The sequence below is a fragment of the Centroberyx gerrardi genome, chromosome 10, assembly GCF_048128805.1.
Source record: "Centroberyx gerrardi isolate f3 chromosome 10, fCenGer3.hap1.cur.20231027, whole genome shotgun sequence".
NCBI classification, from domain to species: Eukaryota; Metazoa; Chordata; class Actinopteri; order Beryciformes; family Berycidae; genus Centroberyx; species Centroberyx gerrardi.
The window spans coordinates 13,382,276-13,409,631 of NC_136006.1; the positions used below are offsets into that span (position 1 = coordinate 13,382,276).

At 39.9% G+C, this 27,356-nt stretch overlaps 2 protein-coding genes across 2 annotated transcripts in view; one reads left to right on the plus strand and one right to left on the minus strand.

The window, feature by feature from the left end:
- Positions 1-94: 94 nt before the first annotated feature.
- LOC139915968 (sacsin-like) lies at positions 95-19,309 on the plus strand. Its single transcript, XM_078286089.1, has 8 exons — positions 95-190; positions 763-805; positions 4,934-5,021; positions 5,878-5,989; positions 6,216-6,362; positions 6,468-7,899; positions 8,141-8,229; positions 8,365-19,309. The coding sequence occupies exons 2-8, from the start codon at positions 780-782 to the stop codon at positions 19,302-19,304; spliced, it is 12,834 nt and encodes a 4,277-aa protein (XP_078142215.1). The 5' UTR covers positions 95-190; positions 763-779; the 3' UTR covers positions 19,305-19,309.
- A 1,523-nt stretch (positions 19,310-20,832) lies between these two features.
- The window catches only part of dip2a (disco-interacting protein 2 homolog A), a 98,520-nt gene continuing 91,996 nt past the window's right edge, over positions 20,833-27,356 (minus strand). The window contains 6 exon segments of the mRNA XM_078285984.1: positions 20,833-23,203; positions 23,488-23,611; positions 23,852-24,026; positions 24,570-24,644; positions 24,753-24,810; positions 25,191-25,252. Coding sequence (XP_078142110.1) covers positions 22,951-23,203; positions 23,488-23,611; positions 23,852-24,026; positions 24,570-24,644; positions 24,753-24,810; positions 25,191-25,252 — 747 coding nt within the window. The 3' untranslated portion in view covers positions 20,833-22,950.

Genomic DNA, 27,356 nt, shown 5'->3' on the forward strand with positions numbered 1-27,356 from the left:
GTTTCTTGTGAATTTTAAGTGTCATTATAGCAGTGACCAGGAAATTATTGATGAAACGAAACACAAAATGCAATACCAGGGTTGGGCAGGACAATATAAGACCGCGGGCAGCAGCATCGGTTCTCTTCGACAGCTGACTGCAAAATGACAGCAAGAAGAAATATGAATCTTATCGGCAACCATGATTGAGGTATTTACAACTGTATATCATTATTATTAGGATCTGTATCAGCAACTCCAAATAAGTAGCCTAAGTTATTAGTTGTATCTAAGTAGGTAAGCTATAGCAATGATGATAATGATTGGCGATAAAATTACAAAATCTACTTCCTAAAGAAGACTACCCGGGATTTATCATTCATAGTCAAAGTAACTAAGTGCTAAGTGGACATATTCGAGTGTGTGTGTGTGTGTGTGTGTGTGTGTTTTTACCCTGGGGTTCAAAGTTATGCTTGGAAAACATTTTGGAGTTACAGTTATATAAATTTTGAACTTACAGTTATAAGTCTTGGGCTGCTCTACTAAAATAGCAACGTGTGTCCCCAGACTGTTTTATATTTGTAAACTTTGTAATGAACAAAATATTTAGTAGGTCTAATGTATTTATACTTATGTGATATGGGCCTAGCAGCTCTGTATTAACTTACAATTACTGCTCTGCCAACTTCTGTGCTTAAATCATTTTGGTGTGTGTGATGAGAAAACTTGGTTGTACAATCTATAGTTTTTTGTCACAGCAGTTTTGATGGTTTTCTCTTACAGGATCCTACCCAGGAAAGATGAATAAGACACGTAGAAAAACTCGGTGAGTCGCGTTCACCTGCATCTTCATTGATGATGTTGTCCTCGGTTCACCCTTTTATTTTGCTTCCCTTTCCTTTGTATAGCATTGAAGCAATAGGCTACTTTGACAACAGCTGAGCAATGAAATAAAGTCTTTGTCACTTCCTCACACTGATATCTTCGTAAACATGTCAAACTTAAGTCATCCTATGCAAAAACCATTAAATTCTTTTGAAACGGGGTGCCCCAGTGGATCACCGAGTAGAGCGCGTACCATAAGGCACAGTCCTTCCCACAGCGACCCGGGTTCGAATCCGGCACGCAGTCATTTGCTGCATGTCCTCCCCTCTCTCTCTCCCATACGTTCCTGTCTCTCTCTAACACTGTCTCTATCAATAAAGCCTAAAAATAAATCTTTTGAAATCCATACCAATCATTACCAGCTCAGATTTCTTTGTATTGAGACATAAGGAAGTCTGGAATGCTTTGTGTGGTTTTGCCACAACTGGCAGGTTGTAACAACACTGGTTATAATTTTTTGAACAGAACAATTATTGCCTCTATGAGTAATCAGTCCATGTCACTATAGTTGCACAGCTGTGTCTAACCCTAATACCTGCCATTCTTTTTCCTTTATATGGAAGAGAACATCTTGCCAAAGTCCACTGCAAATTCTGCCAGTTTATTGTTTACCCTCTAATCAGAAAACATATCTCACAGAACATGACTTTGGACCTTCTCTGAATCATCACGGTCGACTGGTAAACTCTGTATAGGTTTGATCCGCCAAGTAGCAATTATTTCATTAAAATGGCAACTTTAAAAGTTGATTGACAGTGCTCACTGCTGCCCCCATGGTGTATTTTGGTGGAAGAAATTTACATGAAAAACAAGTGAACCAGTTATAAATGTTGAAATTGTATTGGGAAAACAGTGCTGCTTGGTGGATCAAATGTATGCCACAATGACCAGTGGACTTGAGAGATACTTAAAATATCTTAAATCATGTTTTGTCGAGTATGTTTGCTGCCAATCAAGGCAGCATTAGACTACCAGAATTCACAGTAGAGTTTGGCATGATGTTCTCTCCCATAAAAAGAGGAAGGGAGAATGTCACGTATCAGGGCCAAGTGGTGTCATCATGCATGGGCGGAAATTACGGGGGGGACAGGGGGGGTCCGGACCCCCCCCTTCCTGGGAAAAACAGAGAGTTGTCCCCCTCAATATATCATTGTAAACATAACTATATAATTTAAAATAATATAATAATATGCATTGAAAGCACTTGTGCTAATTATAGACAAAACAATGCGTTTTTAAGTTTCTAAAGATTGCGTGTTGGTAGGGAGCCGCGTCTCCTAATGCATGTGTATGGAGGCAGGAGGTCTATCCACAATTAAAATCATCATAACTCACTGAATTTTCGACCGATTTTCAAGCGGTTTGGTTTGTTACAAATGCCTGACATGTATTTATGATACAGGATACTTGGTTAAATTAAAATGCGGGTTTTCATACCAAAATTGTCTTTTGTAGATGGTAACAGTAATATTTCTATAATATAATAGGCTATTTAAGATTAACTTACCCTACGTAATTAGGTTCTAAGTATATTCTTTTTTTCTTACTGCATGTGAAATGGCTGCCACTATGTAATTTTGTTTATAATTTTGGAAATAAATGAAGACTTAATTCTTTAAAAAGACCCTGAAGTAAGTTTCTGGCAGGCTTCATAGCGTTCTGGACTTTTACACATTGACAGCGAAACATTAGAGATCTGCTTTTCTCACCTACTACTGTAAATAACCTGCATGCTGTGTGTGTGTGTGTGTGTGTGTGTGTGTGTGTGTGTGTGTGTCTATTTGTCAGCCAGCCAGGTCAGTTAAAATGGCAGAGAAAAGAAAAACAGACATCTGATCATTTTTCAGTGCACCGAAACGCCAAGTAGAAAGACCCCAGTAATATCAAAGGCAATTTGATAAAATCTTCATAAGAAAGGAATGAAGTGCTTATGGAAATGTTTCATAATGGACCTCTATATACATTTAATACAACAGTACTTTTGGCGGCACCTTTGGTGTCCCCTTCAGGAATTGCTCTTGGGAAATTTTTCTGTTTATTGTCCCCCCCAACAGTGAAATGAAATATCCGCCCTTGTCATCATGCCCTTGTAGCTGCTTGCATCATCTTGACTGGGACACGGGTTGAAATCCTATTTATCTGCTTCTTTTAATTCAATTTCCTATATGATAATCAATGCAGCATATCATTAAAGCCCAAAGGGATTTTCTATATGTCCTGCAATCCTGGTAGACCTACAAGGTATGGGGGATATTATGTCGTCATGGTGACATATTCTTGTGAACACACTCAGGAACAAAATATGATAGAAACTTAATACTTACACCACAGGTTCCCCTTGTAGAGTAGATGATCTGATTAGATTTAAAGCACCTTGCTGCATAAATTAGCATATTCATGAGGAAAAACATTTTCTTGAAACTAACATAACTCTGTAATGCCTAAAGGTAGTATTACTTAATTAATTATTAATCAATTAATTACATTAATTTGCTTAATTAATTTGCTCAATAGCATAACTGATTATGTTTAACATACAGAGTTCATATTAATACCACCCATGTGTTATGTGAAGACATAAGCGGTATAATGACATAGAAATATTTGCTAATTAATGCATACATTTTCTTAATTAATGACTTCATTAACTTCATTAACTAACATAATATTTTTAATATATTAAGGTGAATATGATGGGACATTAGGCAGCTGAAGTGCCTCTTGTTTTTTAATTTTAAAAAAGTTTGAATAGGGTTTCCTAGTGGCTCAGTGGGCAAAGTCGCATCCCATATACTTGTGAAGATCATGGGTTTGAATCTATCAGATAGATTATCAGACCTCTATCAGATAGATTCAAACCCATGATCTTCACAAGTATATGGGAGTAGTAGGTATCTCATGATCTTTGTTATTCGTCATCCCTTTCTCTCTCCCATCTTTCCTGTAACTCTTGACTTTATGCTATGTGTCCACCCAATTCCTCCTCGCCAAACGAGGCAGCAGGTACCATCAAAGTGGTACCACATTCAGTCTGAATTAAGGTTAGATCTATATATAGATATAAATATATATAGCCTATATATATATATATATATATATTTATTTATATATATATATATATATATATATATATATATATATATATATATATATGTAATTGTTCAACTATGTTTTTTCAAAACTAATTCCTCATTTAAAGGCCTAATGTTCAGAGAGTTTCCCTAACCGTTGAATAGGTGGGATCGCCTCGCCTTAAGAAGCTGCTAACCCATCCAAAAGAATTTCAATATTATGGGTTTCAGTGTAGTTGGAGCTTTAGTGTGGTCACGGTCTAAAATCTGTTTCAGAGGCTTTTCCACCCTGTCAAGAGTAGAATTCTGTGGGAAACACTGAATACTTGTAATTTTTTTGCATGAAAATGGACTGCAGCATTACTGCCTGTACCACTATTTAATAGGGATGCTAGTGTGGCTTGGCACTGGAAAAACTTCAAAAGGATGTTTGTTGGAGGTGTATTGAAGAGGGGAGTCATGAGGCAGAGGTCTGATAATTTCCTATCACAAGTTGTCATCACATTGATAATTAAAATGTATCATATGTACAGTTGAGATCTGTACCTTGGCCTCTCTCCATGGCCAATGGTGAATGGTGAGTAGGCCTACATATTTTGAGGGTTAGATTAAGCCATGAAATAAAAACACATACATTACACACATTTCTATTATTTGCTCAATGACATAAACACATAATAAATGTTCGTAGGAGGTACAGAGAAGTGTTTCACTGCTCTCAGATGGTTAGCAGAGGTGATCACAACAATTGACCACAAGATGGCGATAAGGAGGCAGGTGTCAAATGCTTGATAACACAGAGCCCTTTTTTGCCACAGTTGTTTCCAATGTGTCAAATTCGTTCTGCTCATCCCTAATAACAACTAACTCAGAGCATGAACTTAAATCATTCAAACATTTCCACTGCCTCACAGCAATCTGTTAACATGACATGCTCTGTATTGTTTTGAATTTTGACTCAAGTTTCTAATACACTGTAATCCTGCTGCTCTGTCTAGGTCTTCTTTCGAGGCAACAGCACCACCATTTATTGACTACCTGAAAGATATTCTACAGCGATATCCGGATGGTGAACAAATTTTGAAGGTGGGTACAATACACTTATACAACACTGGTTGCATATTAAAGTTTTTATTCCTCAATGGAAATATAATAATTCATGAATAGCATATTCTATATTTTCAAAATTACCAAGTAATGCATCTCACACACAACACCATTAGCTTTTAGGCCATGTTCATATGTACCTGCATTTTAAAAGCTTTTAACCTCTTCCTCCCTGCCGCCCCTGCCACTGGGTCCATCATTACAAACGCAGGTTGCACGGCCAAGCTTTGTTCAAACCCACAGAACTTAATTTATATTCTAGTCAAGATAACAAGTTTTCCAAAGACACAAAATATGTCATGCTGAATTACAGGGAAACATGTATAAAATGATGCACAAACATCTAGATTTTTTCCATTTCATGTAATGGTGCAGCCATAAAAACATGGCGTCTTGTATTTGAATATTTCATTCAATATAAGCAGCTAGAGCTTCAAGAAAGAGTTGGAACGATCAGATAAAGAATATGGATGTGACATTGTTGTACAGTTAGGATTTTTTTTTCTTTCTAACTTTTAACCTACTTAAGGGGAAATTTAAGGGTGAAGTTAGGTAAAGTCAGGGTACAAGGGGTTAATATTTCCAGCATTGTTGCTTAATATGTGTTCTGCTTAAATTTATTTTCAATCATCATTTAGTGTTATTTAGCACAACATTTAAATTAAGCGTTTATGGCACTTTGACTCATGAAACAATAGCCATATGTTGGAACATTGAATATTCTGTTACCCAATGTCACCTAGTGTATCCCAAATGTAGTGCAAAGGAATGAATATTATGAGTATTATCTTTGTCTGCTAATGGTTCATCATTTCATTCACCATTGTTTGAACAGGAGCTGATCCAAAATGCAGATGATGCTGAAGCCACAAAAGTTATTTTCATCCATGATGAGAGAAGTTATGGGACTGAGAGCCTTTGGACTGGTGAACTGGGAAAATACCAAGGTATGTATGGTTTTCAGAGAACAGCAATGTTATGGTTATGGATAGTTATCAGTTTCAAAATATATCATTTGTACATGTTATATTTTGACAGCTATACATTAATGGAAGTTTGACAGTTATACAATAATGAAGGTATACCTGTTTCAAAGTCTAAAAAATAAATGGTTGTATAAACCTTATGTCATAAGAACCATATCATTTGGCACTAATTGTTTTATTTTTGAAGGTCCAGCTCTCTATGCCTACAACAATGCTGGGTTCACTGATGATGACTGGAAAGGCATTCGGGCTACAGGGAGGAGTGTCAAGCGCTATGACCCAAACAAAGTTGGGAGGTTTGGGATCGGCTTCAACTCTGTTTACCACATAACAGGTGAAACCATGCACGCTTAATATACACACATTCCTAATAGTCCCACTTTAATTTCATCTTTATAGGTCCCAGTATTCCATTAACTGGACAATATCTATTTCACAGATGTGCCATCTATATTCAGTTCAGGGCACCTTGGCGTGCTAGACCCCCAAGAGAAGCTATTTGGAAAAGGAGATGGAGGCTTTCAGTGGTCTTTGGCTGATACAGAGGACCAGGAAACTTTGATGACCTTGCATGATCAATTCCAACCCTTTCAAGATATAGTTTCGCTTGTAAGCGAACAGACATGGTCAAAAGTCATCACAGAGGATCAAAACTTTGATGGGACGCTTTTCAGATTTCCCTTGCGCAATGAAGTGTCAGACATTTCAGATAATTTGTATGACTCTGATAGAGTTGTTCAACTTTTTGACAGCTTCATTGCAGATGCAGACTTGAACCTCCTGTTCCTGAAAAATGTGGCCTCTGTGTCCTTGATACATATCAACACAGACAACTCTGTCAACGTCAGACTTGAAGTGGCATGCACATGCTCCACAGATGTTTTGGAGTCAGGAGATGAGTCAACCATTGAGGGCGCAACAAGCTTCAAATTCATTACCATCTCCTCAGAAGATCACAAAGAAACAGAGAAGTGGCTCGTGACAACATGCTGCATGAAAGAGGGAAACATAGAAAAACTGGATTCACTTGCAAAGAAGTTGTGCTTTCTCCCTCAAGTTGCCTTGGCATTCCCATGTGGTGAGAAGAGAGACTGCACTGACAGTAGATTGAGCTGCTTTCTCCCCCTCCCAAACAATGAATCCAACAAGACTGGACTCCCAGTTTATGTCAATGCATGCTTTGGCCTCACAGACAACAGAAGACACATCAAGTGGCAGGAGGAAGACCAGAAATATGACGAAGGTGCCTTGTGGAATGAATTGCTGATAAAAGAGGTCCTCCCAAAGGCTTACCTCGGGATCCTTCAAGATGCTATCAAACTATGCAAAGACTCTGCACTCCCTGTCTCCTCTGTGTATGATCTTTGGCCAGATATCACCCAGGTGCAACACAAAGACAAATGGCATGCAGTTGCATTGGATGTCCTTCATCTCTTATTTGGACAGAATGTTGCTGTCCTCTCTCTTGCTACAGATGAAAGAAAGTTTGTCACTCCATCAGAAGCTGTGCTCCCCTGTAATGATTTGACAAGCCCTGATATATTGGCCACCATAAAAAGGACTTTGGTTTTGTGTGGAGAAAACCTTGTCACTTTATCAGATTGTATTGCAAGAGCTATAGAGGAAGCCTATCCACACCTCAACACCCTTAGACATGTGACTCCAACTTTCCTGAGGGAAGTTCTCCGCAGAATTGGCTTGCATAGCATTTCTGAAGAGGACAAACTCTCTCTTTTGGAGTACATTTTGAGTGATGGAAAATACAGAGAACTCCAGGGTCTTCAACTGCTTCCACTCAGTGATGGCACTTTCAGATCTTTCACAGATCAAGAGGAGGACATTGCTTTCATTGATAGCAATGAATTTCCAAGGTAGGTTTTTAATCATTAGGTTTATTCTACAAATATGGAAAATAACTTATGTGGCTAGAGTACAGTGTACAATGCTATGCTGTTAAATTCTAAAATATATAAACTATTTTCTGGGCAATTTTGACATTATTTATTTATGTAAATTTTACTTACATAGGTAATATACAGTAAATTTAATATACAGTACATTTTCATCATTTTTCACTTGAAGAATGAACAAACTTATCCTCTCTCTGTGTAGAGTTCTGCTGCCAGGTTGCAAAGACCTCTTCATTCCAGATAATCTCAGTTCACCCTGCAGAACCCACCTGAAAGAACTGGCCACAAAAAGTAAGTGTCATTTTTGGCAATACAATAATGTGTCTGTCATTTGCACACATTTGCACATCTATCAACCACATGCTTTCATATCATGTTTTTGTTTTGTTTCTTTGTTTTTGTTTTTTTCAAATATCCATTTTCCAGATTTATTCAAGGTCCTCAACATCGATGCAGATCAGGTGGCTGAATATGCAAAGAGGTATTTGCCAGAGGGTTGGGAACAGACAAACATAATGCATGTTACCTGGGAGATTGGCAGCAGCCAGCATCCACCCTTAGAGTGGCTCCAAGAATTCTGGAAATTTCTCAACACTCACTTCAGAGAGTTAAGTCATTTCATTGGCATGCCTTTAATACCCATCAAGCCCCTAGAGGATGTCAATCATCCTGTAATACTAGCAAGACTTCAACAGAACTCAACCCTCATTTTTCAGAAAAACAAACAGGCTAGCTTGCCAGATCAAATTGCCCAATTGGTGAAAAAAGTTGGTGGCACAGTTGTGAGAGGAGATGAGTGGCTTAAGCATGAAGACCTGGACTCGTATGTGCTGAGCCCATCCCCGAGGAGTGTCGTCAACGTGTTTGTGAACCTAGATTCTCAGCAAGTCATCAGAGAAATCAAGACTGCCTCTTACAGAGAAAGAGAAGAACTTAAAGATTATCTCTCTAGTCTGGATTCTCTCTCAGTCAGCGAGAAAGACGTACTCTCAAAGTTGCCTCTGTTCCAAACCATGGAAGGATCATGTGTTGCAGCTCAATCAAAACAGGCTGTACTGTTAGGTTCTGGTCTAACAATACCAACAGAACTCCCCATGCCTGATTCAGTTGTACAGTGTGCTACTGAGGCTGACCGCAGACTGTTACATCTGCTCAACATTAATCTCTTGGATACACCTCAAGCAGCCAATCTCCTAATTGATTGTATTGAGAGGGGTAATGTTAGGAAAGAGGACACAGAGAAAATCATGACTTGGATTTTACAGCATGGCAATATCCTTTTCTCTCAAAATCACATCTTGAAAAGCAGATGTCAGGACTTGAATTTCATTGAAGTGAATGGACAGCTGAAAAAGACCTCAAGCTTCTTTGATCCAAGAATTGAAACTTTCAAAGTCCTTTTTGAGTCAGATTTCTTTCCCCCACCTAAATACACTCAGACGCCACAGATGCTGGAGAGCCTAGCAGATCTTGGATTGCTAAATAAAGAAATGGATGTGTCACCAAGCCATTTGTTGCACGCTGCCACACTGATTGAGAAATCGCATGTTCACTCTCAAAAGGAGGCTATCAAAAGATATCAAGTGCTTTTAAGAATGCTGGATGCCAATGATTTGCTGTCCAAAGTTTCTCAAGAACAGCTTGATAGCCTCTTAAAGCTGAAATGGGTCCCATGTGTTAAACCCGGAGATAAGAAAAAACAATGCAGGTGTTTCTTCTGCCCACGTGAAATAAGGCATTCTGAATATGAGGACATTGTTGGGCATGTAATGCCTCTGGTTCGAGAGATCAGTGAGAGAGTTAGCAGCAAACTTGGTCTCAGACACTTACCCCCTCCTGAAAAAGTGATAGAGAATTTGTCAGTCTTGACATCAATGGCACAGACAATGGATGATCCTGATACAAATGTGGATTTCAAGAGGAAGTTACATAGGATTTACAAACACATGCAAGATCATATTTCCACATTCACAACAGTGATGAACAAGGACACATGTTGGCTGTGGAACCACAACCAGTTTGTTTCTCCTCAGGATCTGGTTCTAGACTACCCACCTAATCTAGATCTGAGCTCTTACATTGGGAAGGTGCCAAAAGAATTTCTACCATACAAGAAGTTGCTCGGGGAGTTTGGACTGAGGATATTGCTTTCAGATGAAGAAATAATTGGCATACTTCATTGTATCAAGCAAACCATTGAAACAAGGCAACAGCCATTTGCAAGTTCCTCTGAGGTGAAAGTGTCAATAGAAATTCTTAACTGGATGTGGAGAGAGAAGAAGACCGTTAGCGATGATATCCCTGTGCCGGTCCTCACAGAGAGTGAACAGTGTAGCCTTAAACCACTGTCAACAACAGTCTTCTGTGACATAAGCAAAAAAGGTTTGGAGGAACTTAAGTATGATCAGAAAGAAATTCAAGTCATCCATGATGAAATACCAAAAGCAACAGCTGAGTGGCTGAACATCCCACTCCTCAGCACCCGCATCCTCAGTCCAGAGTTAGTGGGAATAGAACAATGTGGGCAATCTGAACCAATAACAATGAGGATTAAAAACATTCTCAAGGAGTATGATGAAGAAAACGACATCTTCAAAGAGCTCATTCAAAATGCTGAAGATGCCAGGGCAGAAGCTTGTAAATTCTTGCTGGATTTTAGAGTGCACAAAGACCCTCCTGAAAGTCTAATTGACCCTGGCATGGCCCTTTGTCAGGGACCCTGCCTTTGGGCATTCAATAATGAGCAGTTCACAGAGGATGATTGGGCAAATATTGTCAGGGTAGGATCTGCCTCAAAGGAAAACAAGGTGGAGAAAATTGGAAAGTTTGGACTTGGATTCAACACTGTGTATCACGTGACAGATGTTCCCTCCATCCTTAGTGGCAACAGTCTTCTCATACTTGATCCAAATGTAACTCACCTGAAGAAGCACATCAAAGCCAAAACAAATCCTGGAATCAAGCTGGACCTCTCTCAACAGCGACTTTTTCATTGGTTTCCCGGTCAATTTGGACCATATGAACACATTTTCAATTGTAATTTCACCAGACAAAGTCCTCCTAAACCCTATCCAGGCACTCTGATCAAACTACCTTTCCGAACACAAGAAGAGTCTGTCAAGTCAGAAATCAGCACAAAGGTGTATGACAGACACAATATTATCACTTTCCAACAGCACTTTACTAACAATTCACAAACTCACCTGCTGTTTCTGAAGAACATCAATGCACTATCTCTACAAAATATCACAGACGATGCTTCAACTCCTCCAAGAGATGACCATATAAAAAATGTCCTCACTGTCTCCAAAACCGTTGTGAGTACAATGAAGATTCCAGATGAAACCTGTGTAAAGCAACGTCAAGCTGAAAAAAGACTGATAAATCTTGATGAAAAATGCAAAGAAGTCATTGACTGCTCCACAGTCAGCATTGTCAAAATAACCAGTCAACAATGTGGTGGATCTGATGTCCAGTCCTGGCTCCTCTACAATTGTTTTGGGACACAACAGTCCTTACAAATGGCCCTTGAAGAAAATAAGCAAGCCAAATTCTCTTTGCCTATTGGGGGGATTGCTGTGCCTTTGCAAAATGATCCAGAAACCAGGAAATGGGTCGCATCACAAACAGATCTTGTTGGACAGACATTTTGCTTCCTTCCTCTTTCCATTCACACAGGTCTCCCAGTCAATGTAAATGGAGCATTTGCTGTGACGAGCAATCGAAAAGGTCTGTGGGAGAGTGGAGTGAAACATGACTGGAACAAAGCTCTTCTTCAGGATCCTGCAACTACAGCATATATTACTGTACTCTTGGTATTAAAGAATATGTCTGACAACCAGCACCTGGAAAGTTACTGTTACCACACCTTTTGGCCTGATCGGGAGAAAGTGAGCGAGACTTTCAAGCCTTTGGTTGATGCTTTTTACTCTGCCATTGCCCAGCACTCCAATGCCCCAGAGCTCTTTAGTGATGGCAAACATTGGTGCTCAATGAACAAGGCCATATTCTTACATCAAAGCATCGAAGAGGATAAAAATGTCAGTGCACTTGCAATGCAGGTGTGTCAACAACATGCAAAAGCATCCAACCATTTTGTTCCTCTTCCACTGTGGTTGAGAAATAGCTTCAAACAGGCTGGCTTGGAAGAGGTTTTACAGAGCAGAACATTGAACTGGGAGAAATTCTACCAAGAAGTAGTATTTGGCAACCTGGCTACCATGGACCCTACGAGTAGAGATGCTCTTGTGCTGCATGCTATTGACCTCAATATCAGTGAAATTGACAATCTGCTGCTAAGCTATCCATGCATCCCCACACAGGGTGGACAGCTCCAGTACATCAAGAAACTTGTGAATCCATCAGGGAAAGTGGCCTGTCTATTTGAACAGGAAGAGGGACACTTGCTTGGGGGAACCAAAAATGACTTTTGTTCCCCCAAAAGGATTCACCGTTTGCTGGAACTTGGAATGCTGAATGACCATCTACCATTGGAAGACATCACAGAGAGAGCAGGCACAATCACCAACATGTGGTGCACTGACAAAGGGAAAGCATATGAACATTTGAGGTGCATCCTTGAACTTCTGAAGAGTCCCCTGCATGATAAAGACTCTCTCTGTTGGGAATCACTAAGGCAGACTGCATTTATTCCAGCATTTTCCCCAGGTATTAAAAAAGTCAATGGAATGGTGAAACTTTGGAGGCCCACTGATGTTTTTAGTGACAAATGTTGCCTTCTTGTGAATATGACACAGCCTGTGATTGATCATTCCAATCTGAAAATACACAATGCTGATCCAGTCCTACAAATCTTGGGAGTTTGTGAAAGTCCAAGGCCCGAGACAGTGCTTCAGCAGCTGCAAGAAGTTTGTAGGCAATCTCAGTCCTGCAACAAAACAGTGCTTCAAAAAACAGCCAATGAGTGCTACAGGTTTCTGGATCAATGGCTCTATAATTCAGGAGATTCCACGTTAATTTCAGAGAGTGCAAATTCATTCCCATTCATTCTTGTTGGTGACGATTTTGTACACGTGAAGTCTGTGGCAGAAAATGAGGAATTTGAAGTGAAACCATATCTTCATGTACTTCCAACTGCCTGCACTAGTTTCAAGATGCTCTGGGAATGTGTGGGTGTTGAAAAGAAATTCACCATCAATCAGTTTCTAACTGTGCTCCAGAAATTGCACACTCTCCATGGAAACAACCCCCTGCCAAAGGCTGATCTCACAATTTGCCTAACAATTTTATCCAGAGGCTTGTATGAGGCCACAGAGAAAAAAACACATGACTGTCTTATACCCAATGAACATGGTGTTTTACAACCTGCAAGTAAGCTGTATTTCAACGACAGCCCATGGATGCCAGTCACTAAAGGGGTCACTTTATGCCATGAGAATATCCCACGTGTTATGGCCTGCTCTTTTGGAATCAAGACAACCAGACATCAAACTCTGCAAAATCATTTAGTTGAGAACATCTCACCATTTGCCTTTCAGTTTGAACAACGAGAGCAACTGACTGTCCGAATTAAAAACATCATTTCGGCCTATCCCTCAAAGAAGGATATCCTTAAGGAGCTTATCCAAAATGCTGATGATGCAGTGGCAACAGAAATTCACTTTGTTTGGGACAAACGACAGCATGGCACACAAAAAACATTTGGGGAGAAATGGAACCAACTGCAGGGTCCGGCACTATGTGTATACAACAACAAGGTGTTTTCTGATGCAGATCTGACAGGCATTCAGCAGCTGGGAGAAGGTGGAAAGCACAACTCTCCAGGGAAAACAGGAAAATACGGAGTTGGATTCAACTCTGTTTACCATCTGACTGACTGCCCTTCAATCTTGACTGGAGATAAATTACTCTGCATTTCAGACCCCAATCAAAAATACATTGAACAAAGTTATTCAGACAAACCATCAGCTGGCTGTGGCTATAACTTAGCTAAAGATTTTAAGGAAATGTACAATGATGTCTACAAATCATTTCTTCCAGAAGAATTTCTTCTTAAAGATGGCACCATGTTCAGATTACCTCTAAGGATGGGTACCATGGCAGACGACTCCAAAATATCAAACCAGGGAGTCACTGACCATGACATGAAAGAATTGTGCTCAGCCCTGCTTGAAGACCCTGAAGGATTGATTCTATTCCTAAAAAACATCCGCAAAATAGAATTCCATGAAATTGATGCAAACTCAAGGGAACTTAAAACAATCTTTATGGTTGAAAAAAGTCTCCTAGAGACGAGCAGGGATGACAAAGTTCTTTTTGTAAAGCATCTACCAAATGCACTTCAGTCTGACAAACCAGTAATACCACACAAGGCCATTTACGAAATCAGGATTTCAACCTCTGGTAAAAGACAAAGTGAATGGATCATGGCAGAACAGTTTGGCTCATTCAAGAGCAGTGATGGAAGAGAAAATAAACCATCAGACAAGCTCCCCCAAGCAGCACTAGCTGCGTGTGTGAGCTGTAAGCCACCCAGAGAGGAGGATTTCAAAGGAGGAGTCTTTTGCTCACTTCCTTTGCCAGGGGAAACTGGACTTCCAATACATGTTAATGGCAACTTTGAGGTAGATTCATCCAGGAGAAGCCTTTGGAAAGAAGATGGCCCAAGTTTGAAAGCTAATTGGGATGAATCTTTGAAACAGAACATCGTAGCTCCACTGTATGCAGACCTCCTTCATTACATCTGTAATGCTGCAAAAAAAAGAGTTCATTCCGTGCTTGTTGATTCATATCTCAGTAGCTCCTACTTGTGCTTTTTCCCTATTGTATCCAAAGATATTACTCAGGATTGGCACGAAATGATACATGAGGTGTACAGATCAATAAATGACAGAGCCCTTAATGTGATTCCAGTGTTGAAGAGCTCAACACGGAAAATTGCACATCAGTCAATTAAGGAGTGGTCTTTTGACTGGTGTAATGTCAGAGAGACAGAATCAACTAATGCACCTCACTTGACAGACCTAACAAGTAGAGATATGAATCCCATTTTGGAAGATCTTGGAATGAGATTAGTTCCCTTTTCCGGAAAAATGGCTGAAATTTGGACTAGTTTCAAATCTGCTGGAATTGAAGTGAAATCTGTCAGTCCTTCAACTGTGTGGAATTTCCTGAGAGAAAAACCACTCAATGACTCAACCCAAAATGAGATGGATTTACCCTTACCTATATCCGCCACTCTGATCAGAGATGAAACAAGCTGTTCAAAGCTCTTGACTTTCTGCTTGAAAGATGTCAGCAAGGACAATTCCAGTTTAATCAATGGGCTTCCACTTCTTCTCACAAGAGATAAAGTTTTGAGAGTGTTTGATTCTAACCATCCCAGGCTGATGTCAAGATATGATAGTCTGTTCTCTGGCTATGAGGAGGATTTTGCAGATTTTAAGACCAACACAGACCACATGGGCGTTCTAGAAGATGGCAACTTTGTCAACAATTTGACAATTCCCAATGCAGTGAAGTATTTGAAACCTTTACTTCAGCATCTTCTACAAGACTGTGAAGTTGATCAACACAGTAATCTTCATGTCCCAAATGAGACAATACAGAAGTGGCTGAAAGAACTTTGGAAGTTCTTCACAAGTCAAGTCAAACCAGCAATGTCCCCCAGTACAGGTGATATCCAAAGTATTACATTAAGTACTGTGAAGGAGCTCTTCTATGACTGTTGTATCTTACCTGTTGTGTGCCCGAGGTTAAACAACAAGCGCTTTCTCCAAAATATGAAGGACATGCCAAGTGTGATTCACTTCAGCTCAGACAAGGACATGCCAAGCATTCTCTTTAAACTTGGTTGTATGATGCTAGACATTTCATTCTTCACTGAGATGGACCCACAGGTACATTCACTTTTAAACCCTGAACTTATGAATACAAGGGATAAAACCTCTGTGTTGGACCAAGTCTACAAAATTGATCACTCAGAGTTTGGCCAACTTTCCAATGATGAGATGAAAGAACTTCAATGCTTTCTACAGTCTGGAGTGTCCACATCCAAAGACAGACAAGAGTATCAGAGAAAGCTCAAATCCTTACCATTATTTGAAACAATACAAGGTGAGCGAGTGAGGATTGATGGACCCAAAGAGGTATTTATCCTCAACATGAGCACAAACGCAGTGACAAGATTTCCAGATTTGTTCACGCTGCATGACAGCAACAGCATTTTTCTCAAACACAGTCTTGAGAACAAGGATCTGTCAGACAACTTGAACATCACAATCCTAACTGATTTGGAGTATTTCCTCAGATTCATTCTGCCTGTCCTACACAAACTCACAGAGAGACAGATTCTTCACTGCATCAAAATGTTACTGTCATTACAACATCATTGCAATTATCATCAGTCTCAGGACAAAATAATCTCCTCAATGAAGGCTGTGAAATTGATTCGCAGTGCTCAAGGGAAGTTAGAGATGGCATCATACTACTTTGATGAGAGTGTAGAGTTATACAAGATAATGCTGCCTCAAGAAAAATTTGTGCCTCAGAGATTTTGGGATGAGTTGTGTGACCACAAAAGCATGGAGATACAAGCAAAAGAGTTGCTCAAAGCACTTGGAATGAAGCATATTGTGTCAAAGGAGGAGATAATAGGTTTTGCATACCTATTAGAATCAGAGGCAAAAGGAAATTGTGGCCTTAAAGAGTTGAAACAGAAATCATCAAAACTTTTGAGAACAGCCCTGACAATAGAGAGTGATGACAAAAAGAAAGGGCAAAAGTTGCTGGAGAGTATAGCTGACATCAAGTTCATTTTCCCTGTTGGAATTAGAAAAGAATTGTGCAACTATCACCATCCATTTGCCAATGAGAGGACTGCTGTTACAATCAGAGGATCTTTGATTGAAAGTGATCCTAAGCATCAAGACCTGATTTGGACCTCAATGCCAATAATAGGTTTACCAGTTTATCGACCACAGAAGCACCTGCAAATAATGAAAAATGCAGGAGCTCTTGAACAACCACCTCCACAGTGTGTAACCAGAAACATGAGCAACATCTGTCAGTTACCTTGTAAATCTGATGAGTTAATCAAAACCCGTGCTGATGTGTTTCGGCGTTCTTATGCCTACCTACAAACAAACAAGTTTGAAAGCCATCCATTGACCGGCCTCCCTGTTGTGTTGGTTGAAAAAGACACAAAACTTGTGAAGGCTGAAGAGACATCTTTTGGACTCACCAATGACCTGGACTTCAGGCCCTATTTGTACAAAATTCCTGCAATGGATGTTATGTATGCAGACTTCTTCAAGAAAATTGGTGTTACATTAGAGCCTACTGCAGTGCAGTATTGTAATGTTCTTGCAGCAATTTATGCTGATTCCTGTGATAAACTAACATTAAATCCAAATCAACAGAAAACTGTCAAGCGTACCGTTGAGCAGTTGTTTCAATTAATCAAAACTCAAAGACACCAGTCACCTTTTAAACTTGGAAAGACTTTGTATCTTCCTTCAACAGATGGTAGATTATACCCATCAAACACACTCTATTTCAATGACACAGTGTTTGAGGCAAGAAGGTTAGAAGGAGCATTGGAGAATAAAGTCCTGCTACTTGAGAAACTCAGTGCATGTCATTTGGGAATTGACATTTATGAGCATAATCGACTGCTGCAATTGCTGCCTCAGAATATTCGGCCCAAAATGCTGTCTCAGTCGACTGGAGAGAATGTGGTGGAATCACGCATTCAGCTTTGTGAGTATGGAACTGACTGTGAGTTTAGTGGATGGTTTGACAAACATCTCTCCTCAATAGCCTTTAGACACGGACTTATCTGTCTTATCAGAGAGCAGTCAGAGGGCAAAGTAACACAAGAAGATGCAGCTGACATGTGCCAGCAGACGTTTGGCAGTATTCAGATTGTCTGCTGCAAGAACCTTGAAACAGAGCTTTTGCTTGATCAACAGCCACTTCACAATACTGCTGCTGAAACTGAAGTCTATGTCAAACAGGAGCAACAAGGTTGCATCTTTTATTTAAAACACAATGATGATATGACAGCTCCTAAAGTGATAAACAAAGTCACCATGACTCTGACGAAAGTGATTAATGCCCTTTTAGGTAACAAAATTGCCTCACATCACTTTGCAGTCCTTGGACAACTTCTCATGTGTGACAGCCTACAAGAAGTTAAAAAAATACTGGCTGAGAATCAAATCCTTGACAGTGCTGAAACTGAGAATTTCGCTCTCAATCCACCAGTCCCTGGGACACCTATCCCTGAGGAATGGCATGACTCCCTAGATATGAACATCCTCAATAACTTTGAAGAGGGGGAATATGTTTGCTATTCTACTAATGAGGAGTACATTTATGCAGTTATTGCTGAACAGCTGCCTGGGTCTTCTGGACTATATTCACAAAGATACAAAATACAGATTGGGCAAGATGAGCCAATTGAAGTCAGTTCTCTTGACCTATATCAATTTAAACGAGAAAAGAAGCTGAAAGAGGAAAAGAGGACTTGCACATCTGCTAAAGTTACCTGCATGAAGCTGGAACCACTAGTGGGCGTTGTGCCACATACTTCACAAACATCATCTACAAGTTCCTCATCTACAAGACCCCCACCAGCATCTCTTGAAGAAGCCAAAAGGGAAATTGACAAATGTTTGGCAGAGATCTGGACTCTTCCTGAGGAGGAGAGGCAAAAGGCCATCAAGCGACTGTACCTTAGATGGCACCCTGACAAAAACCCAGACTGCCAACAGCTTGCAACTGAGGCATTCAAGTACTTGCAGAATCGAATTGATGAGCTTATGAAAGGCAAAACTGCCAACTCTTCTTATCCAAGGGGAAACACAAATTTCAGACACTTCTATGAACAGTGGAATCAAGAGGCCAATCGCCACAGACGTGGTCGAGAGAGATTCTCTAGAGGCTACCGCTCCTATGCTTATAACTTTTGGACACATAATGGAAATGTCCCAAGGCCAGACAGAGAGGAGGCCCAGCGCTGGTGTAGACAGGCTCGCTGTGATCTCACTGCAGCTTCCAAAGACACCGGTGGGGGGAGCACAGAATGGTGTCTGTTCAAGGTTCATCAATCAGTGGAAAAGTCTCTCATAGCTGCAGAGTACAAAAGAAATGGACGACACCCCAACAACTGCTCCATCTCACTCATTGCTGCACGAGTTTCCCGCTACAACCCTCAGTTGAGCAATTTGCCTCAAATTGTGGAAAATCTAAAGGCGCTGGGAGTGGATGCCAAAAAGACTCAGTATCCCAACTGTCACCCACGTCCCCACATTCCAAATGGACAGTTCAGGTCAGAGAACGAAATGCGAGCACTGGGTATGGCATCAGAGCTTCTCAGCAGAGTAGAGGCATATGTAAATTAAAGATTCTAGATTAAAAATGCTAATGGACATTTAGCGTTGGCTGAGTCAACATAAGATTTGTGTCCTGTTAAAAATGCTGTGAGCGATATTGTGATATGAAACAGTTTGTCTTAAACAAAATGACCCAGTCATTAACTAAAAGGACCAACATCTGTCTATGACTTTGCTATGAAAATGCAAATGATATGAAAGAATTTCATGCATCTTTGTTACCCTCATTCTTTTTATTTTTTATGATTTATATTTTAATGGAATTTTCACTTTTTTATGATTTATATTTTATTGGAAATGTCACGATTGTATGATTTATATTTTATTGGAATTTTCACCTTTTATTAGTTATATTTTATTGGAATATTCAGCTTTTTTATTTTTTTATGATTTACATTTTATTGAAATTTTCACTTTTTTATGATTTACATTTTATTGGAATTTTCACCTTTTTATGCTTTACATTTTATTGGAATTGTCACTTTTTTATGGTTTATACTGTATTTTATTGGAATTTTCACCTTTTATTAGTTATATTTTATTGGAATATTCAGCTTTTTTATTTTTTTATGATTTACATTTTATTGAAATTTTCACTTTTTTATGATTTACATTTTATTGGAATTTTCACCTTTTTATGCTTTACATTTTATTGGAATTGTCACTTTTTTATGGTTTATACTGTATTTTATTGGAATTTTCACCTTTTATTAGTTATATTTTATTGAAATTTTCATCTTGTTATTAGTTATATTTCATTGGAATTTTCACTTTATGATTTATATTTTATTGAGATTTTCATCATTTATTTTTAAAATTGAGACTTATTTTGTTATTTGAGATTAAATTACTGGAATTTAATAAAGGGAGGGGCTTAGAACCGTATGTGCTTCTTATTTTCGCAACAGTGACATCAAGATAGGTTTTATTTTTTTCCTGTTGTACAGTGATGCCATGGTAAGAGGTGAGAGTGGGCAGGGTCAAAAGAGGGATTACTACAAATAGTGAGCTTGCACCTTGGAAAATCTGACTTTCTCTATCATTCTCCTGTTGTAGTAATGTAGAATATATTTTGAAGACTTTAGTATTTTAGTAACCTCTTGGCATGAATGCGGTAAAGAATACTGAGAATAATGAGGCCATGAATAATGTTTGTGTATGATGCATTGCTCACTAATACTGTAATTGTACACTGATAATAATGTACAGTATCACCTGAGGTTGTAAGACAATACACTGAAACTCTGAAACTGTATTATTACTGCACAGTATGTTTTATTTTAATAGGTGATTCCACTTTTACCATGTGATATGATTGTGTGCTGAACGTTGAAATACGTGATGTCTGCTGTAAGTGTTTTTAAGCTGCAAAACGAATGAGCACATTAAAGTTTTCTCAAATAAGCTTATCTAATGTGATTCCGTGTTTGTTTTACCATTTGTAGACCTATGATAACATTATACAAACAGCCTGATGTTATCATCTTGAGTGAACAACCTTAAGCTAAATTCTGTTATATTAAATGACTACAGAATGATTACTCAATGTATAAGCCTATATGCCCTTCTTACTGCACAGGACACCTGATAGTTAAGAGTTCCCAGTGAAGACAAACATTTCAAGTTAAAAGCACTATTTTTTATTCATTAAGAAATCATGTTATGAAAATAATGACAACTAACCATATATCAGACAAATGTATCTTTCCATATGTTAACAACAAAAGTATGCTCTGTAGGATGTGACATCTCAACAGTCACCAGAACAGAACAGTCTTCTCCTTGTGTTGGGAGTGTGCTTCGTCTCATCCTGGAAGTGGCCCGTTCCCAGTGTTTATACAATAAAAAAAAATGTTTACAAGGCTTTTCATGTATCTCTCTTCCCATTGTCTCCGTACATGAGAAACCATTTCAAATTTTTGTTTGTGAGGGAGCGGTTCACATATTTACCAGATTCAGTCTTTGTCTTATGCTTTCTGCTGAACCAGCCACAAGTATCCTCCATCTATTAATAACTTACACAAAACCTGTACATACTTACAGCAGGCTTGCTGCCTGTTTACAAAGTGGTGTGCACATAGGAGGAAATAAAGCAACTAACTACAAGTGGAATTTTACATATTCAATGTGGTATGATGGGGTGTTAAGGTGTTACAAGCATATTAAATACTTGCCTCATACATTACATGCAACTCAAGACAGTTTCAAACACTCATTCAACCTTAATGGCACTCAAAACTAACTGACATTCTGCATCAAGCCCATATCAGCTTCTATTTCTTCCAGTCTGTTACTATAAAAGACATAACATTCTAGACAACAATTGGCCATAGGAACAAAGATTATTTTAAAAAAATAATTATGGGGTAGAAATGTGTGTTTGTAATGGCTGATGTTAAGATCAAGTATATTCATCTTAGCCAAAAAGACTTTGGGTGCAATCAGAGAGAAGGACTTATCATACCTAACCTCCTTCTGCCTTTTGCCTGCCTATCCAACAGCTGATGAACTTAACAAAATGAAACAGGAGCTGGGATAGGAACAGGCATCTGTAAAACACTTAAGGCTTAATTCAAAACATTTGGCAAGTTGCTATTGATAAGCAACCATTATGTTCCTTGTCATCTCACGAGTTCGAATGATCAACACTTCATGTCTGCAGTCATTCAAAGCAACATGTTTCATATCGCTCATATTGCATTTTGTTCAGATGAAACATTGCATCTATATTACATATTCCATACTTAGAAAATAACAAGAAAGAGTGAAACTACAACATTTAAAAGGTTTTTGTAACTGACACTAAAAAGTACTACTGCTGGATTGAGCTGCTGCAACAAATAACACCAACTGCCCCTCCCTCAACACTAATGCTGACACAGAACTAACAGAGCTTCCTGATTATATGAGAACATAGTCTGAACTGAGCTGGAACAATCAGGGTCCAATTTAGGGTGCAGCCTTATACTGTAGAGCTGTTACCATAGATCTAATGAAACTACTTGTGCAAAAGACATGTTCCTCTCTCACGATTAAGATACCATGTTAGCTCCATTTGCAACATTAAGAACAGCGTACTCCCTTTAACACAGCACAGAGGGCTATGCGAACACAAAACATGTTATGAGGCTGTCTGAGCCAGGGTTTGGGTACTGGCCTCACTGGTGTTCTATGGCACAAGTGTATGGCAAACACAACTGACATTCATAATTTCAGCGCTTTACAAAGGAAATAATGTATTTAATGGCACAGTGTAGTATCGTACTACAACCATCTGCTTGAGGCTATCAGGCATCCCGGGTTCAAAGAGTCATAGAATCTGCCATACATACATACATACATATCCCATTTTGGGACTGTTGATATTTGCTGAGGCAAGAAATCATGGGGAGAAAGAGACATGAGTTGACGCTCTGTGACAGTTTTTTTTTTCCTCTTGCAATATCTCTCCATTTCGCTGTTAAGTCCAGCACCCATTTTTAGTTCACCTCAGTGGCCCCAAAGATGAGACCAGCCCGCTTTCATTCAACACAAGCCATACTGACACCGGGCCCTCGACTCATTGGTTCACACATTACAAGCCCGATAGTTTGTGTCCTTTTGTCTGCTGTCGTACGATAAGCCACACGGACGGGTCGCCCCTGCAGCACAGCCCTCACATGTTGTACGCCACGTAGATGGGGTCCAGCTGGTCGGCCAGGAATCCGTCTCTCAGGTGCATGCGCTGCTTCTCGCCCCGGGAGTTGATGGGGATGACGCCGGGGTCGACCACCACCACCACGCCTACGATGAGGTAGTGCTCCTCCAGGACCACGTTGGTGACCAGGGCCACCAGGTCCAGGGCCTCCTGCTCAGAGCCCTCCAGCTCCACCACCACCACCAGCAGGTTGGTCCAGGTGAACACCGCACTGGAGGGAGGGAAGAAGGGAAGGGAAGGGATGGGGTTGGATGCAGGAAGGGAGGGAAAACAGCAAGGGGAGGAAGGAAGAGAGGTGGAGGAGAAAAGGCGGCAGGAGGAGAAAAGAACAGGTGGTCAGAAAGGAGAAGAGAGCCAGGAGGGTGGGATACATAGGAGAAGAAAGAAAGAATAAGTAGAAAGAGATTATAAGTAGGATTTAGGAGTTCTGACTACATTAGGTTTCATTCAAACTGAGTGAGCAGTAAACTCTGACTTTGGAGGTAGATTTCTTACCATTCAGCTATGCTCTTGTGAGAACGGATGACAGAGGTCTCAATGTCGATGGGGTGATACCTCATTCCCCTCAGCTCCAGAGTCTCATCAAGAGAGCCCACCACATAGAGGGCGTCATGGCGCTCTACAACACACACACACACACACAGATTTGTGGATTTATGTTACGTTCAAGAAGTCAAGTCTGACAAGGCTTATTTGAGGTGTTGTGAGAGAGGAAAGAGGGATGTAGAAGCTTTATTCGGTTTTCTTTGGTGGAAAATGAAAAGTATGACTCCATTCTAGACCAACAGCAATGCAGCTACTGTAGGTTAGTGGCCAATATTGATAGATTTTGTGTAACAGCATTACTGATGCTCCTCACCTCCACTGGCATCGGTCAGCTCGGTGCGTCGCAGGAAGCCCAGGTAGCCCGTCCTCGCCCAGACAGTCTGGGTGTCGCCGAAGCTGAGCTTGGTGTTGAAGTGGTCAGCATGCAGCGCCTCCTCCCCATAAACAGTGTAGTAGCCTGTGGCGTTGTGAGGACTGCTCACCCAGACCTGTTACACAGAGAATAAACACAAAGGGCAGACGATCATACAGTAGGCCGGTGCTTTCATTTTTTGCAGGGGTGGTGGTTGTGGGTAATTTTGATTTTGGTCTTTTGTTAACAGTTTTGGTTCAAAGTGCTTCACAATCATTCAAGATCAAGATCATTGAGGTAAAAGTAATAAAATGGAAGTAGATAATAATAAAATAATGATAATAAAAATGATAAACAGATGGCAGTGCTTCTCATCCAAGAAAAAAAAACATGATAAGAATGAATGTATGGATGTATGGTTTGTTGATTGGAAATAAAAATGTAAACAAAAAAGTTCTTATTCCTGTTCTTATTTGGACACGATTATTGATAAAATCACAACATGCCTGTTTGTGGGTCACTGCAGTGAGCTTTTTGAGATATGAGCTGTGGTATACTTGCATTTCATTCTAACCCACTAGACTTTCAAGCGATGTTGTTTCTGACAAATAATAAATCCTCAATGTGGGCCACAGCCAGCTAAAACAGGCTCCTCTCCCCAGATGGCCTGCTGACTCACCTCTCCTAGATGGGAGTCTCCCAAGGGACCTTTAGTCTCTGTGTTGGCAATGATCACTTTCACTCCTGGAAGGATCTAGAAGGGCAGGGAGTCATATCTCAAATTACCACTACAGTTTGAAAAAGGTGCATGTAGTCACAATAATAATAAAGGTGAATGGTGTGTGTTTGCATGGCGTCGTACCTTCCCAGACTCCATCAGGGGCAAGCTGTGTGGTGAACCTCTCTCTACTAGACGAACCCTGCAGAAGACACACACACACGTCATATAAAAAAAAATAAATAAAAAAAAAATGGCAAATCACAATCACTGGAAAAATAAAGCTCAAGATTTGAAAAACAATATAAGCTAACAAGCCAGGTTTATAAGGAAATGTGAGGGAAAAAAGGGTTAAACAAAATGAACAAAACGATAATAAGAGCAACAATAATTTTATATATTAGATAATTATGTACTAATACTATAATCATATAATGCAATAGAATGCCTGAATTTGTCCTGTTTCACTTCAACATCCATAGACCAAAACTAACAGCATGATGTGCATCTATAGGCGTCTATTAGCTCGTGTCAAAGACAGCTGTTGTGCTCAGAGTGAGATGCTGGAGTGGCGCCCCCTACCTGTCATGCCGTAGCGCTCTCATGTCCACGTAGACGGTGGTAGGGTCCGGTCCCGCTGTGCCCTGGGGGAAGACAGGCAGAATGGGACACGTGTCTATAAAGTCTTACACCCCTAATGACACTAAATACTGTATCTTGCCCGGGTGGAGGGGAGGTGGAAGCTGCTTAATACACTGCTTATGGTAGAACTGTTGACAAAGCGGGGGGGCAGCCAGAAGCCAACCAGCCAGGCTATGATGGTCAGGGATTGGGCAAGACTCAACCACGTCACCACAGAAACTGTCACTAACTGTAGCACGGTTTATTTCATTTTGCCTGATATCTCCAGCCTGTGCGTTTTCAGTGCCAGTTACAACTGTAATAGAAGCCTAGAAGAAATTATAAATGAAAAAAAAAATGTTTATCTTCTGCAACAAAAGGGCACACAAATGTCAGAACTAATTCTAACTGTATAATTTTTTATCTATGGTTTAATGTCTATAACTCTGCCATGCAGTTTAACTCTAATTGTACCATTTCTCAAGCATTGATTCTGGTTGTCAGGTACGAAACACTGATTGTTCTATTGATTCCTGCTACTTTGTGATTCATCATATTTCTGCTACAACACTAATCACAACAAATGATGTTTTCCATCTTTCCACTGCCAGTGTAAAGCCACAGCACAAGCTAGCAATGTTGTTCCTGTATGGTTTTCTGACAGGTCACAGCCAAACACAGACGGGCTAATTGAGTTTAATGAGCCGGGGAACATGAGCGCGTCTAGCCAAGCAGAGCTTTCAGCATCAAAGCGTTTTTTTGGAAAGCATCAACAAGATTCAATCCAGAGATTGAGTCTTTGCCATCAAACCAAAGTCGTCAATCTGATCAGCTTGATTAAAATCATTCACTATTGTCACACACACTGCCTTGCATAAACCTGACTAACATGTTGGCTCATCCAATAGAATGGACAAAATGAATGCTGGTGTGAAATAAAAGAGCATCATGGGTTCCTGTCAAGGTTATTATGGTAAACTAAAACTAAAACTAAGATGAAAACTAGGTGGTAAAAATCACTGTCGTAAGTGGAAAAAACTGAACTATAACTATCTTGTCACAATGAAATTAAAATGTGTGTGAAATGTTTTTAGTTTTCATTAATGTGCAGGTTTTTTATGTGTGGGCTTTTTGGTAGGCTGAAACTAAACTAGTTATGAATCATGTCATGATTTTCTCTTATAAAATACTTTTACTTTTAATACTTTAGGTAACATTCTCTGTGTGTGTGTGTGTGTGTGTGTGTGTGTGTGTGAGTGTGAGATTGACAAATACATTTCAGATGGCAATATACAGTATTTCCAATATATATCACGTTTTGGAGTGAATCCCTTCCTTCGCCTAATCATCAACAGATTGTAAGGTTTGAGATGGCACAAAGACACTGTGAATTAGAACTGTTCCCAAAACGACTTCATCAAGGCACAACCCATGCTGCCAGCTAATGATGTAATGTTCTGCATCACATACAACCTCATCAGAAAGCAACATGGCCCTGGACCAGGCTTTAGATTAGGTTCAACTAAAATGAACAGAGGCTAGGTGGAGCTGGAGCTTGTCAGAGAAAAAGGGAAAGCGAGAGAAACCTGAGTAGTTCAAGGTTAAACATCTTTGGACATCATGCAGGGGAAAAAACCAACACACACACACACGTGCGCACACACACACACACACACACACACACACACACACACATGAACCCAGCGGCAGCCCAGTGATGAAGCAGCCACTCTTATCTCACAGTACCTGCTCAGCCAGTTTCCCTAGCCTGTTGGGCTGACGGGAGGGGACAGGGCAGGGGCAGAAAGATAAAGATATATACAAGGACACACATGCACACACATGGCCACAGACAGACAGACACACACACACACACATACGCACAAAATCACCAAAGACCCGGACAAACAAAGAATAAAACAAAACATAGAAGGGAGACAGGAATCACAGAAAAGAGAAATGATGAACAGTCAGACCGAGAAACTCTGAGACTAAAAGGAAACCACAGATAAAAAAACATGAAGGATGAAACAATCATGAAGGGTGTACTTCTGTTCTAAACACAGCAACTCAGTACATGGTATTTTTTGTAGTAGTTCAAAAACATCTCATCATCCATTCTGCATG